At 48.0% G+C, this 16,306-nt stretch overlaps 1 protein-coding gene across 1 annotated transcript in view; it reads left to right on the top strand.

The window, feature by feature from the left end:
• LOC105871276 (A disintegrin and metalloproteinase with thrombospondin motifs 17) overlaps positions 1 to 16,306 on the top strand; it is a 200,756-nt gene that overhangs the window by 52,645 nt on the left and 131,805 nt on the right. The window contains exons 3-5 of the mRNA XM_076004811.1: positions 1,398 to 1,481; positions 2,195 to 2,352; positions 9,700 to 9,743. Coding sequence (XP_075860926.1) covers positions 1,398 to 1,481; positions 2,195 to 2,352; positions 9,700 to 9,743 — 286 coding nt within the window. The remainder of the gene's footprint in view (positions 1 to 1,397; positions 1,482 to 2,194; positions 2,353 to 9,699; positions 9,744 to 16,306) is intronic.

Here is a 16,306-nt window from a genome sequence, read left to right as displayed (position 1 = left end):
GTTGACCCTGGCTGGCTGTGATCGTCGCTTGCTGCCGTGCTGATAGCGTGAATACAACATCCACTGGGGAAAGTTTTAATGCCCCTGCTGGAAAATTCTCCCTTCTAGGTTATGTCTGTGAGAAAAAAACAAGGCAAATATTCGAAAAGTTCTCATTCCTGTGCCTTCCATACCTTGTGACTACTGCACCCTTCATCACCCTCTCCACGGGCCTCCCTGCACCCTGCATGTTATGGAAAAGGAGCTCAACAGGGTCCCGATGGCCTGGGGGTCCTAACTCCATCCACATCAACTTAGCTTCCTCTGCCTCATTTGAGGTTTCCTTCCTCTTCCTCTGGAAGCACTTCCCTTGACTTCTTGATGTCGAGTTCTGCTCATAAGAGGTGCAAAATTGAAAAGGATGCATCCTTTTCTGTAACTTTAACTTATTTCCGTGACAGACTTCAGGGAATAAAGAAGGAATATGGGCCTTTTGGCTAGACAAGGCTGAGCGTGCATCACACTTTCGTCGACTGGCTGTGGGTCTTGAGCAGGTGGCTCTGCCTCGATGAACCTGTTTCCCTCAGTTTCCCCACTGAGGGTGGTAGAGATACCGACATTGGTAGGCTGTGGAGGGGGTTAGAGATGATGTGGGCTGGGGCACAACAGACATCTATCTCCCCCTCCTGTTCATAAGGGTCCTGTCGAGCCCCCTGCACAAAAACCCAGAATGGGAATTTTGCATTTTCTGCCAGAATCATCCAACATCCGCTTCTTTTTTACAAAACCACCTGTCCTATACATTTTTTTAACCAACTGATTTCTAGCTTAGCTTTATGTGTATGTGTGCACACATGTGATTCTAAAGGTTTCTATTATATACACTTTTCTTTTGAGTAATTCATTTTTAAGGGGGCTTTGTGGTTTCCTCAGAAAGCTTTTCCCATAAAATAAAATCTGGGTTATATTTCTCACATGTATTTTTTTTTTATTCCAACAAGACTTTATATGTGAACACTGAAATTTAATTGCATGTAATTCTTCTTTCTTTCTTTCTTCTTTTTTTTTTTTTTTTTTTTAGTACTGGGAGCATATAGCTGTATTTCGAATTAAGATTTTTTATGAATAGAATTTGTATCTTAGAACACTTTCTGATTTATAGAAAAATTGATCAGTTGGTACAGAGAGCTCTCAGATACAGTTTCCCCTATCATTAACATCTTAGATTACAATGATATATTTGTTATAATTAATAGATCAATATTGATACATTATTATAAACCACAGTCTATACTTTTTTCAAATTTCCTTGGTTTTAATTTAGCACCTTTTCTCTGTTCCAAGTTCCCATCTAGGATACCACTGTATTTTTATTTTTATATTTATATCTGTGTGTATTTCTTTTTCTCTCTTGATAGGTATACAACATGTTTCAGCACCAGAGCCTGGGAATTAAAATCAACATTCAAGTTACCAAGCTTGTCCTGCTACGTCAACGTCCTGTAAGTCCCCACTGGCACCTTTCAGAGCACACAGAGAGTGTGACTGGGTGAAAGTTTCTTGGTCACTGTTGAGTGCTAAGGAGGGGTGTCCCGGTCCTTGTCTGTCTTATCCTCCCTGGCTTTGCAGGTGACATCAATGTGACAGGAGGGCAGTGTCGGTACTACGGCATGGCTTGCACGCAGGCTAGTTAGAATCTCAAGGAACACTAAGTGGGCTCATGTACATCCCCCCAGTGCCCAGAGGGCCGCCCACCCCACTCTCGGATAGGTACAAAGCTTGATGGCGAGGTCTTTGGAATCATGGCTTCCTTTCTGGAGCTACACTTGACCTTTGACCCCAATTCAGATTCACTGTAGCATTGTCTTCTCATCTTTCAATTGAGTGCCTTCCTATGTGACAATGTTAACTGCAGAGTCAAGCAATGAACATGAGACTGAGGGGACACTTTGTGGCTTGGTACACTGTTCTGTTTACAAAAAAGAAGAATACTTTAATGACATAGTGTTCATTTGAACTCATAGATGAGGCCCCTGACGGTCTCTTGCTTGGTCTGTGCCCCATCCCCATAGTATTGGGCTTTTGGTTGGGGGCAGCAAGTCATCCGATGACATCTCAGCGGGCATCTCTCTCCACCTTAATATCCACACTGTCCAGACATACCTCTGGCTTTCCTGGGTGTCCACTTCTCTCACTGACCCTCGATTTCTTTTAGGCCAGGTTGTCCATCGGGCATCACGGTGAGCGGTCCCTGGAGAGCTTCTGCCACTGGCAGAACGAGGAATATGGCGGAGCACGGTACCTGGGCAACAACCAGGTTCCAGGTGGGAAGGACGACACGCCCCCTGTGGATGCTGCTGTGTTTGTGACCAGGTAAAACTGGACCCGGCGTGTGCCTGTAGCTGGCGTGGGAGAAATATTAGAAGTGAGAGATGTTACTAGGAATGCAGGCTTGGAAAGCAGACCAGGGGCCGCCAGTCTAGGGTTCGGTTTCCTTATCAGTAACATGAGGGTTAACGACAGTATCTTTCTCTGAGATGGACACAATGCCCAGGCTCATAGCTGTGTCTCTCCAGTTTCTCTTCCAATGTCACGCAGCATTTTCCCTCTGTCTCCATGTCCAGATTTCCCTCTTCTCATAAGGACACCATTTGTTGCCTTAGGGCCTACCTGCATACACTGCAACCACATCTTAACTTGATCACATCTGTAGTGGCCGCCTTTCCAAATAAGGTCCCATTCACAGGTACCAGGGCTTAGGGCTTGGAACATATTTTTTTTTTTTTTTTTTTTTTTTTTGCGGTACACAATTCAAACCACAGATGTAGATGTGGCTATTTCATCTTTTTCCTGTGTCTCAAACCTCTGTGAGGAAAACTGATTTTCTTTGCTTGCTTTAATAATGTAAATAAAATGTGTTATGTGTTCACACCAAAACCAGAAATGTTTCTTAGTAACTTAACCTTTTAGATTACAAATACCAGAATTTGATTAGACTTGCTAGTAACATATCAACTTTGAATTTTAAGGATTTTTTTTTTAATCTAAAGAAACTATTTTCCAAATTATATGCTTTCTTTTCCTTTCTGAGTTTAGAAGAAAAGTTGTGGAAGGAGGAACTTTTTCATATCTTCAGCCTGAAGGCAGTTTGTTTCTCCACAAAGAGTTAAATCCATTTAATGTTTTCATTTTTGTGTCAAGGAAGGCTCTTTGGTTGTATCTGTTGGGCCATGTGCTGTAAATCCCTGGCTCAGTGACATCTCAGAGCCAGCAGGGGAAGTTCTGTGACCCTGGCACCAGGCAATGCAACTTCCTTTTCCTCTCAAAAATTCCAGAACATGCGCATTGCCACCACCAGTCACCAAATGGATGCCTAATCACTCTTGTAAATGATTCGTTGATTGCCACCCCCCAGGGGTTAAAATGTACCCTATAGCATACTGATCCCATATGAGAACATTTGCTGCTTCTACAGCATTTGTTTTAATAGGTAGTGGGACATTTTAGAGAAAGGCTCTTTAGTAATTCTCATTGCCTGTGATGTGGCCGGTGTACTAGCAGGCCCCAAGCACAGAGGGGTGAACGTGACCCAGTTCATGCCTTTGATCTGTGCTTGCCTACCCCAGTGAGTGCCGGAAACCTCCAGGTGCACCTTCCCCATCAGTGATGGCTGCCCGGAGGCCACCATTGCTCAGGCACTTTGCAATGACATTCGAGCCTGTGGTGCTTTCTGTAGAGTACCCTGAGTGTTGTAGTGTTGATGTTAAGGGTACCGTGCTGTGAGAGTGGATTTGATTCAGGGAGAGTAAGCAGGAGCCCTTGGGAACCATGTCTGTGTGTGACCGTAAGTTAATGTGACTGATTCCCCAAATGATATTAGATTAGGCCTAACGGCCTTTCCTAGAGAGGAGCTCCGAATAACTTCATCTTTCGAGTGTGCAGCTCGACTTCCAAGGCTTTTGCTTTGAAAGTCGTTTCTATACATATTATATAAAATCTACGAATTTTAGAGTTTTGTTAAAAATAACAACTTACGGAAATTTTCCCTATATTGGACAAAGTTTTCTCTCTTTCCTGCAGTTTCCATTCATTGTCTGGGTAGAGAAAGTGCTTGTAAGTGGTCTTGGTTTGGGAATAAATAGCAGTTTTTCTCAGAGTCAATAAATGTCACCAAAATGACAACTTTGTTGACAAAGTTTCTGGATTCGCCTTTTAGGAAAAGCCGTGGGCAGGTGTGATGTGCCCTGCACACAGAGACGCTGCCGGTTAGACTTCCTTTCACTTTCTGGCCCCCTGACGGCTTGCTTACCACGGAGGACACGTTTTGTGTGACAGTGTTCTTTTTTATACCTCACACCTGTTACAACGGCTACTATAAAACAAAATAGAAAGCAGAAAATGACCAGTGTTGGAAGGATGTGGATAAATTTGAGCCCTTTTGTGTGCCTTTGGTGGGAATGTAAAATGGTATGGCCACTATGGAAAACAATATGATGGCTCTCCAGAAAACTAAAACTAGAGCTAGTTTTAGTGATCCAGCAATCCCACATCTGGGTATCTGCCCAAAAGAATTGACAGCAGGGACTCTAAGAGGTATTTGCACACCCATGTTCACAGCGACATTACTCATGAAAGCCAAAAGGTGGGAGCAACACAAGCGTCCGTCGGTAGGTGAATGGATAAATACCATGTGCTGTGTTCATACAGTGGAATATTACTCAGCCTTACAAAGGAAGGAAACTGGCACAGGCTACAACATGGATGAGCCTTGAGGACGTTATGCTGAGTGAAATAAGCCAGTCACAAAAGGACAAATACTGAATGTTTCCATTTACATGAGGTTCCTAGAGTAGTCGAAATCATAGGGACAGAAAGTAAAATGATGGTTGCCAGGGCCTGGGGGGAGAGGGAATGGGGAATGGTTGTTCAGTGGGCACAGTTTCAGTTTGGGAGACGGATAGTGGCGATGGTTGCATGACACTGTGAATGTGATTGACACTACTGAACTGTGCACTCAATGGTTAAGATAGTACATTTTGTGTGTATTTTAGCACAATAAAATATTGTAAAATATTCTATCTAAGCACAATCAGAGAGATCCTAATTGCATGGTAGTGGTTCTGGGTACAAGTGCTGAGGGTAGGATGGGAGAAGTCCTTGTGCGGGGACAAGGAAAACAAGGTTTGTTCAGCTGCAGGGCACGGGGCTCTGGGGAGCAATGCAGCGGCCTCCCGTGTGGCTCTGTTGCATGCGGCTAACCCAGGAACCCGAGCTCTCTTCATTTCCTGCTGACACCTCACAGCCACCTGAGCAGTCACAGTCCCTCACCTGCTGCTGTGGAGCTGCTTGCACTGGAGGGATCCGTGCACGGTCCTATTCTCTGGGTGCCTGCAGATGTTAAATTGAAAACCTTCTGCAAGGATGGGGGAGGCAGCGCTGGAGTCAGGCAGGAAGCTGAGTTGGCGGAGAAGCCTCGTTTAATAATTAGAGGCAGAGAGCTGCAATTCCCTAGGTTGGGATAATAATGGGCTGATGTTTTCACAAGGAAATTGGGTGCGAGGCAGCTGCTGCTCCGGAGAAGCAGTCCTTTCCTCCCACGGTAATCCGAGCTGAGGCTGCGCAGGCCGGGCAGCGTTCAGGGGACAGCCTCCCCACGTCCTGCGCCTAGGACTGGCCGGAGTGAGGGTTTCTTTTAAGGTTCTCCCCCACCACCACAGGCTGTGGGTGAGCCCAAGAGTGTATTCTTCCAGACACCGCCTGATGGACAGCTGGCCGCTGTGGAGGCCGGGAGCATGACGTCATGTCCAGCAGAAGCTGCTGAGCCAGAGTGGCGGAAGCTGGGGTTTCTGCAACTGTGTCTAGGGCTGGAAAGGGCCCCTGATTAGACTGGGGCTGGGGCCACACGGCCCACACAGAGGCCTGGGCTCCAGGGGGCCTCAACACCTGGCGTGGCTTCACCTTTTGCTCTGTATCTGAGACAGGCATGCAGAACTCTTTCCCCAAGTGCAAATTTGGCCAGCCTGTAGGTCCTCCTGCTGGGGCCCCTTGGGCTGTCCCCGACTTCCCTCTTTGGTGTAACCCCATTCAGCTCCTCCAGGATGGTCTTCCCCTCACCCTTCTGCCAAGGGGACCTCTTATGAAGCTTTGCCATGGTGAGAGCTCAGCGAGTGTCTGTTGAGCGTGGTGGTCCGTTTTACCAGGTTTCTGAACACTGGCGAGGGACGTGGCCTCTGGTGAGCTTGTAGGGCCCATTGAATTACCATATGTCTGGAAACATATGGTAATTAATGAAGGATCCAGTATTCATTGAGCCCCAAGTGTATGCCAGGCGGTAGGCTATGCACAGGACCAGCTTGCATGACTTGTGGGGCCCTGTAGCAAAATGAAAATGCATGGACCCGAAGTTCAAAAATTACTAAGAATTTCAAGATGGCGACAGCAGGGCATTCACCCAAGTTGGAGAGGCCGCAGCTTCTGAGCGTGGAGCCCTGCGACTCCTCGGAGCATGCGCCCAGGAAGCCAGCCCTGTCGTGCAGATCCGTGTCAGCCTGTCTCCTCTCGAGGAGTGCACCATGGACTTTAGGGCCGGAACTATAGCTGGCCCTCGTTTTTTCTTTTGCTCCCCAGTGAACCCCACAGCCGCTGCGTGGGGGTTTGGTGTGAGTTGGCAGTGGCGTGACATACAAAGCGAGTGTCCTTGCTAATTAAAGGAACAGGCCAGGTTCCCTGGACATGACGCCGCCCCTGCAGGCAGATGGCTCTTGCTTTTCCTCTTCTGAGAAAGGAACTTGAACAGGAAAGAAAGAGGAGATTGAAATTCTGGCCGCCGCTTTCAAGACAAGGCTTTGATTGAGCGTGACCCTCCCTGAGCTGTCAGCATGTCTGCCCTTTTCCTCGGGAGAAGCAGTGGGTGGTGCCTGGCGTCTACCATTGGGGACTGACTGCCTGTTCCCCGCCGGGGAGGCTGTGGGATGGGAGGACACGTGGAGTCATCCTCGGCCAGCAGGGCCGGCTTTCTCGAAGATGGCTCCCACCTCACCTGGGCCTGCTCTCTCTGGTTGGACTGAAGGCCACACTCTCTCTCCTCCCTTGCTCAGCTGAGGCAGCAGGACAAAGCTTTCCAACACGTTCAGCCCACAACCCTGAGAACCGCTGGAGCAAGGTGTTGGGCCAGCCTGGTCTTTGTGTGGAGTGTGTGAGAGAGCGCGTGATGTTCAAAGCACTGGCATGGGAAGGCTGTCGGTCCAGGCATGCTGGCTGGGGGCTAGGTAGACGCCGGACCAGTGAGCATATTTATGTCCCTCATTCTATTTGTTTGGTTTCCTTTCTGCCAGTGCTTCTTCCACTGCCTGTCCATTAGTCTTCTAAAAGAGAGTCTTTGACAGAAAACCCAAGGGAGAGACTTTCCTTTTCAGCTCTTTATGGCTATTCTGCATCCGTTTCCACGGAGGTTCCCTTGGCGTTGGAGTGAGGCTATCAACCACGGAGTCCCAAAGGCTTTTTTCCCCCTTTGTTAAATTACCAGGAATGAGTTCTGGAGATCTCTTAATCAGCACGGTGACCTTACAGATGCTCCATACCTTACAATGGGATTATGTCCCAATAAGCCCATCGTAAATTGAAAATATTGTAAGTTGAAATGCAATTGCTAAATCTAACCTACCGAACACCATAGCTTAGCCCCGCCGACCGTAAATGTGATCAGAGCACCAACGTTAGCCTGCATCTGGGCAAGCTCATCTAGCATAAAGCCTACTTTGTAATAAAGTGTTGAATATTTCATGTAATTCATTGAACACTGTACACGATGTCAAAATTGTCAGTTTTGCACTGTAAAGTCAAAAAGTCACAATTTGCACCATCATAAGTCAGGAACCATCAGTAGTTAATGTCTACTTGAAAGTTGATGAGAGTAGAATTTTAATGTTTTCATCACAGAAAATTGATAAGTAGGTAAGGTGCTGGATATATTAATTAGCTTGATTTAATCATTTCACAATGTCGACATATATCAAAACATCACATTGTATTTCATAAATACATACAAATTTTGTCAATAATTACCAAATAAATAATTGATTACCAAAGATATCTGTTTGTTATGAAAAAATTAGAAACTTCTAGTAACAAAGCCCATGAGAGTTCCTGACCCGATTGACTCTGATCTCCTCCTTGCTTTCTTTCCCGATGGTCTCGAGGGCCACACCTGTGAAACTGTCATACCCACCTGGCTGCCTGCCCTGCCCTCTCCTCTGAACTGGCAGGATGTCCAGTGCACCTGGTGGGACACCTTTGCCTGAGGCAGCGGGCCTAGGCCTGTGAGTCTATACATTGAGACCCTAGGGGGAACCTCTTCAACCTGCGGGTTCAGGTGTGTGGGACTGCATGGGCTGAGTGATTCATGACCTGAACCTGAAGCAGAGTCAGGGCTGGGGACCCACATGGTTTTCTCCATGTACCTGGAAATCCAAGCGGGGCTGAGAGTTGTCAGATGTGGGTTATGTATTGGAGGCAAACAGACCAGGGCATGCTGTGGATTGGTGTGGACTGATGTGGAGGGACTGACAACGGCTGCAGCTGGTTAGGAGAGTCCTGCACTGCTCTCTGTGTCCATGTGCCCCTGGTGGGACTGCCGGGCAGGTCAGCTCCTGCCCTGAGAGTGGATGTTGCTAGAGGGAAGAGGAGGCATCCGGGGCAGTGTGCGCCAGTGTGCGGAGAAGGAGATCAGAGAGGGGAGGCCACATGCCACTAAGGGAGGGCCTGGTGCAGCCCAGCCAGGACCTACCACTTCCTGTCCTAACTTTGCCGGGTGTCCGCCTTGTCTGGCTAGCCCCATCTTCCTTCCTTGAAAATGTTTAAAATGGAAAGTGAGGATAGGTGGCTTCAGAACACACCTGTCACATCCTGGCCGTGCCTGAGTGTGTTCAGAGAGCTGCCGGTGAGTGGGTGCGGTCTCTGGTCCCCACACAGGCCGCATGAGAAGGTGAGCAGAAGACAGGTGTGGGGCCCAGGAGGGGTTGCATCTGGGTCTGGCTGTCACCCCTCGCCCAGCTCCCAGGTGGGGTGCTGCCTCAACCCACACTCTGTGCTTGGCCCCCGAGCATGGGATTTTATAGCAGGGTCCGTGGGAATACTCCTGCATTGAAAAAGACGTGCCCAGACCCCTGCTTCACCATGAGAGGCCAGATGAATCTGCAGAACTGGCGTTGGACCAGGTTTCAAGCATCTTTGCTGTCTAACTGGGCCACAGCCGCACACCTGGGGGATCCTGGGGCGCTTTCAAGAACACGATTTTTAGAAATGATGATTTGGTTCTCTTCTCATGGAAGTGATATGTGGTCATTACAGCATCAAAGAGCAGTTGCTTCCTGAAAAGAGTAGCTTGGGGAAGTCACTACAATTGGATGATATTGACTGAGAATTGTCTCTGGTCTTGGCAAACACATTCCAAAACATTTTCCTCTTTTAGAAGGAGTCCTCCCAGCGACTGTTATGTGTGGAATAGTTCACCTGTAAAAGGAGGGTCTTGTGGAGGGTCACTGGGCTTGCAGATGGTGCGGATGGGTTACCCTTGTCAAACGCTGTTAGTTGTTGTTCATTATGACTTGTGACGACTGAAGTGACAACATTGTAGGACACCTAGACAAGGTTGACAGTGTTTTCTTCTCCCATTCTTTGGGGGTACAGTATGCACCTGACTATGTCTTTTTTTGTTTTTAGGACAGATTTCTGCGTACACAAAGATGAACCATGCGACACTGTTGGTAAGTTTAGAATCTGAATAATAATCTAAGCGGCTAATATACCCTGGGACAGCCTAGAGACTTCTTGGTAACACTTCCACTCTGGAGGAGCTGTCCTCAAACAAGCTCTGCACGGCCCCTTGCATCTTTTCTCGTACATTGGTTCTTTGACTTTATTTTGCTTTTTTTTTTTCCTGAAAAGTTTTGAAGTTACTTATGGCAGAAGGTGTCCAGATAAAGGGTTAATAAGGAAGATGTGAGAAGTTGAACCAAGGGGAAGAGCCACCAGGCTGCCCAGAGGTATCGGCAGTTGGGGACACATTTGGTTCCAAGGGTCTTGGCCACCTGGGCAAGAGGAGAAGTTTGCTGAGTTATACGGTTGTTGTCATGAGAAGAAACTTAGTGGTTTGTTCTCTTGCATGTCTTTGCCAAGTGCCCTGAGAGGTGAAGCATGACTGTAAGACGTCTCCTCCACCAGCTTGGTGCCAGCCAGGCTAGTTGCTTTCTTGTCAGTGCTGAAACTGACATGCAGTGCTGGAAAAACACATTTTCCTTCCTCCCCTGCCCCTCCTCCTCAACCCTCTTCCCTTCCCCTTCTCTTGACATTTTCCTTTCTCTCCCATTTTCACTTATATCTGGTTTGCTCTTGACTTCTTGTTAGTTTCAAATGGAAACCACTCTTTGGAGTGTAGGAAGAGAGTGCCCAGTTAGGAGAGGAAACACCAAGAGTGTTTCCAGTTTTGTTCTGCCCTAGCACAAACCTTTGTTCACCAGGAAATTGAAATACAGTATTGCATTGCCAAAAGCAAAACCATGGATCTTGTGTGCTTAGAATTGTAGTAAAACGAAGGAAAATGGTATAGGATAAAGTACATAATACTGTGAAATTCACATGTTAAAAGCCCGAGCTGCTCGTGGAGCCCCAGTAGTTGGGTAATCGCAATTCTGGGTCTGGCTCGCCCGTGTCTGGGCTGGGTGACCTAGGGTAAGTCAGCTTCTCACTCCATCACATGGTCACTTTGGACAGGGTGACTCATAAGGCCCTTCAAAATCTAGTAAAATGATAGTGGACATTTCTGTCACATTTTAGAGTTTGCAAAATGATTTTTAATATATTTCATCAGTCCTCTAAGTGGATCTGAGGGTAAGGTGACAAAAGCCAACTAACCAATCCTCGCGTTGTTATTTGGGAGCTGTCTCCATGGCAGAATTACTAAACGATGACAACGTAAAATACGTTTGTCTCGAGGGCTAGCTGACACAGGCCTACGTGTGGCTGGGGCTGTAGGGACATGTACGTGTTTATCTGTCCGTTGATGGGGCTGCCAAGGCATGTGCTGTCCCCAAGAGTGGCTCCTCCTTCCCAGGTTGACCAATTCGCAGGTCAGCTGTGATGGCCGCCTGCCCCTGTCCTGGGGCTGCCTCCGCTCCACGTGCCTCCTGCTCCCTTGCAGATGTGGATCCTCCTTACACCCTGGCCTGCATGTCTCTCCAGAGGACTCTGCACTGCACAGCACCCCGCTCTCACCTCCAGCCTCTGTGTTGTCCTGCACCTGGCACAGGACTTGAGAGGCACGGTCCCCACTGTGGGCTGGTTGCTTGAATGCAGAAGGAATGAAAGAATGAATGAATGAGAGCAGGTGAAGGAACTCCAGTGTTGGTCAACAGCATGCATCTAATCCTGTGGTTTCCTTTCATGGGATTTCTAGCTGGCTTTTATTTTCTTTCGAATATGTAAACATTTTCTCTTTTGGTAGGAACATTCCGGGAATTGATACGTACCATATTGAGGCCCCCTCTAGAAGGGCAGACAGCTCCTTCCAATCAAGCATTCTTCCCTCTTCTAAACCACATCACCGTACTACTTTTTATTCATTTGCTCTGGCTGCCATAACACGATATCACACAGACCAAGTGGCTTGAACCACAGACATTTATTGTCTCCCAGAGCCAAGAGCCGGCAGGGTGGTTTCTCCCGAGGCCTCTGTCCTTTGCAGCCTCCGCACTGTGCCCTCACGTGACCTTTCCTCTGTGTGCACCTCCCTGTTGTCTCTCCCTCTTCTTGTAAGGACACCAGTCTGACTGGACTGGAGCCCCGCCCGTACGGCCTCACATAACCCTACTTAGCTCTGTACAGGCTCTCTCTCAGTACAGTCTCACTGGGGGTTAGGGCATCAACACGGGAATTTTGGGGGAACGGTACAGTCCACAGCACTGCTCATTTGACACTTAGCCACGTGTTACCGGGGGACATCTTATGTCTTTATGCCCCCACCCCCACTCCCGCCCCCAGGTGTGTATGTCTTTTTTCCTTAAAAAGAAAGTCTTTTAATGGCTGGGAGCAGGTGTAGACATTGTTCTTCAGGTGACAGCTGGGTGGCTGAGGGAACCCCCCTGCTCTCTGTTGTGTGTCCTTTCTAATACCTCAGTGATTTTCACCTTTTCCAAAGGAGTCAAATCCCTTTTTAAAAAATTAATCTTATGTGGTGTTTTATTAATATACATTTATTTTAATGTGTCATATTTTACCTGTATGGATTATTGGGCCAGTCAGTAAGAACCATGAGGTGATGTGATGAACAGAATCATGTGAAAACTGAGGTTATGGCAGTCAGACACCAACCTCAACTTCCTATTTATTTCTATATTTAAAATTTTTTATCATTTTGAAATAATTATAGAGTAAAAAAAAGGTGCCAAAAGACTACAGGGAGATCTCTTGTATCTGTCACTCAACTTCGTCTGATGGTGGCATCTCATGTACCTCTAGTGCACTCTCAGAACCAGGGAAGTGATGGCCCCAGTACAGTACAGTGAACTAGACGACAGAGCTTACTCAGGTTTTGCTGGTTTCTGCATACACTTATTTTTTTTTTGGTATATTTTTACGTATAGTTCTATGATATCACATGTGCAGATTTGTCCATTCACCATGGCAATCAAGAATAGAACAGCTCCATCACCTCCAAGATGCTCCCTTGGGCTGTCTCTTTAGAGCCACCCCCTGGCACCCTCCCCTTTCTTAACCCCTGGCACCCATTTGTCTGTATTCCAGCTCTATAAGTTTGTCATAGCAACATCCAATTTATTTTTGTATTTTGATTGTTCAGAATAGAAAAATAATCTGAGTCACATCGAAGTGTGCTTGTCAGTGCTGAGAGATTTTGAGCAGCTGCCTTTAAACCTTGGGACCCAGCTCTGGCGTGAGTTGTTCACTCTGAGTTCTATAAGAAATGAGATAGCTGGGGCCTCGGAATAGCTAGGACAGCTTCAAGCTTGCCAGTGTTGTGTCCTTCCGTGTCTTGGGTTTGCTCCTTGTTGTAATTGGGGTGCGGCCCATGTGTAGTAAAGAGCACAAATCTTGATGGATTTTTAATTTATGCTTGTACTCTTTCTTCTTTTTTTGGCTTATCTCATACTTATTGAGATGGTTTTAAAGCAGTATTTTGAGTTCTGTTTTAATCTGTGTTTTTTAAATTATGATGAAATATATGCGACATGAAATTTGCCATCCTAACCACTCTTAAGCATACAGGTCAGTGGCAGTAAGTACGTTCACATTGTCACACACTCGAACACCTGTACTCTCAAAACCACCACTCGGATCAAAGTAAAGAATTTCAGTCCCCCAGAAGGTTCCCTCAGGGTCCCGTGGTCCTCTCCCTCAGGACCTCCTCAAAGGTAACCTACCGTTGTGTTTTAATTACTGTTTTAAAAATAGCTTAAAATAGATTTCAGAGATCAATTTGAATGATACCTTGCAAGAATCTCTGAGGTACTGAGAGGATTTGGGGGAATCCGTGGAAAATACTTTGTGCTGCTCAGTCTGCATCAGCCTGGATCCTCAATGTGAGGAATGAGCAGAAGGGGCATTTATCGGAACAGGGCTGCCGTGGGGCTGGGGAGCCGGGGAGGACCAGGCCACAGGTGCCATGCAAGTCCTGTCTGGTCCAGGTGCCACTGTGGCTGGGAGCAGCCTCCATCCACCCCCACAGCCGTCTGTCGCCAGCCCACAGTCCCGAGTCCTGCCAGGATGGGTGGTCTGTCCCACCCTCCCAACCTGCCCTGGGGCAAGGGAGGCCCTGGCCCTTTGGGTTTCCACAGGGAAGGCAGCAGCGGCCCTCCCGTAAGGTGAAGGTTGGGGGGGGGGCTTCTCTAAAGGGGATCAGTGTGCTTTAGCCGGGGGAGAAGGAGGATGGATGCTGGACAGCCCAGAGTGACCTATGTCCACTGCATCCCTGCCCCGTCAGTGAAGCTCACTGTCTCTGGGATGCACAGGGCTCCCGCTGACGTAGGCAGCGCTGGGGTGGCCCTGGCTCTAAGTGGCTCTGACAGCTGAGGGGCAGAGGCCTCGCTGAGCTCCTCTGTCCTGGGCAGGACCTGGCTGAGCAGATGAGTGGTCGGTCACGCTTTTAAAAAGTCCCACCAGGCAGACCCTTCCTCCCTGCCTCCCGGCTCTGCCACGGGCTCCTTGGGGCTCTTTGGAAGGGGAAGGACAAGCAGGGATGACCCCTTGGGGGTTCTGCTGATCTCCACCACGGAGCAAGGTCACTCACAAGGAGGACGGGCAGCTTGTAAGGGTCTGGGACGACAGCTTCCGTCCCCTCACTGAGTGGTCATCACCCTCCGGGGTGTGCACTTTTCACCTGTTGAATAGCTCCATCTGGAGCGTTCTGTGTTCCAGCCGCAGTTGTCACCCGGACACTGTCCTGAGTGAGAAGAGGCAATTGAGAGGACAGGGACCTGGCAGTGGTGAGACCTCTGGAGCCCTTGGTTGCCCTTCGCGTTCCTCTTCCCCACACACACCTTGGGGCCTCTTTCTGGGACGTCTGAGTCACAGTAAACGGTCGTGGGGCGTTGGTGTTCTCCTACCCGTGCCTGCAAATTGAGCTATGGTGGGTTTTTTGTCGTTGTTTGTCAGCCTAAATCAAACTGCTCTTATTTTCTTTCCTTGCTTGGTCTTATAATATTTTTTAATTAATGGCAAAACCTCCCTTTCCCTCCCCCAGGATAGGGGAGGGATAATCCCGCAGAAGAAAAATAGAAAGTTCCACAGCCACATGCATAAGGCCAGCTTGATGCCTCCAAAGAGCTCAGAGTCTGGTCCCTGTGCTGGGACCCACCTGCTGGGCCTGCTCTCCTTGAACTTGGGTGGAAGGACCCCTTCCCTGCGTGATCCTCAGTTCTGGTGCTGCACTGATATCTCTGGGTGGCCCAAGGGGAGCTTCGTAGACGTGGCCGCTGCCCTCTAAGCGCGTACGGGTGGAGGAAGCGGAGGTGGGGGAGTGTTGCCAACCAGGATGGTGGTGTTTGGGAATGAAGCCTCAATTTCTGAAGTCTCTGGCCAGCTTACCATGAGGCCACAAAACCAGAAGGTGCTGGGGAACCGGCGAGAGGTGAGGGAAGAGAGCGGGTGATGGCCAGTGTCGTGACGCTGGATGGACCTATTGAGTCCTTAGGAATTGAATGTGTCAAGGAGCAAGATGAGTTGTGAACTATGTGATGTCCTAATTGAGACCCAGCTGGGAAAGGAAGGCCACGTTTTATGCATAAAAGCAAGCATCAAACTCAATACCCCCTGCTATGATGCATTCCCCCCACCCCCCTGACAGTGGTCACCCCAGGACCATTCGCTTATTCCAGCTGGCGCCCTTGCCGAAAGAGGGTGCAGAACCCCCTCGGGAGCCTCCTTCCCTGGTATTGCTGTGCTCTTGCTCCTGCTTCGTCCTGCGAGGGGGGCTTTGAGTTGTCCAAAAGAGGCATCAGAAGTTCTGTTTACTGGGTAAAGCTGCAAAGTAGTGTTTGAGACACACAAAAAACAGTTTTGCTAGTAAGACTAAGCTTGGGGTTTCTTTGCTTGTGGGGGCTTTCCTGTTTGTTCATTTTGCTTCATTGTTGTTCCTTGAAACTGGACAAAAGTCAAGTTTCAATCGTGCTTTAAAAATGTTTGGTAGCAACAGTATAGTCGCCGGGAATTTGCCTCCAAGAGGAAATGACTCCTTTGAATGACTGAGTTCTGGTGTCAGTTTCTTTACCTTATAGCCCGTCTCATGTTTGGCACCCTGGGTGCTGCCTTAAGTTTCGAGCTTGTCTACACCGTGTCTCTTGTGTCCATTCTGAGAAGGTTACAAAGGTGAAGGCGCAACATTTAATTACATACTAGAGGTCCCAAATCAGACCAGCAGTTTTTAGCAAATTCATCTGTTTGCCCGGGGCTGTATTCGTATTTATAAGTATGCTTTTGACCATATTCTGTGCTTTTTGGGAGGTTTTATGAAAGGCTTCAATTTGGGGAAGCAAATATGCATACATCTAGCCATCAGGGTGCAGGCTGTTGTGGCCAGTTCTGCCTTCCTCATCATACTATAAAGAAATAGGCCATCCACATAAAAGAGTTAGGAAAGTAGCATTCTATCAATCTCAGGGCTTAACATCCCACAGATTCGGCTTGGATTTCTCAGCCAATAGACTTACTTGGAAAATAAAAAAAGTATAGACTTCAGGAAACTAGTTCCTTCTCTGTCAGGTTTAGCTTTAAACATTGGTAGAGAGTATTTTCTCGGAAATACCATTCGTGTCTGGGA

This window comes from Microcebus murinus, chromosome 7, assembly GCF_040939455.1.
Source record: "Microcebus murinus isolate Inina chromosome 7, M.murinus_Inina_mat1.0, whole genome shotgun sequence".
Lineage (NCBI taxonomy): Eukaryota > Metazoa > Chordata > Mammalia > Primates > Cheirogaleidae > Microcebus > Microcebus murinus.
Note: the sequence above shows the minus strand (reverse complement) of the source record. Positions and strands in the feature narration are given on the sequence as shown.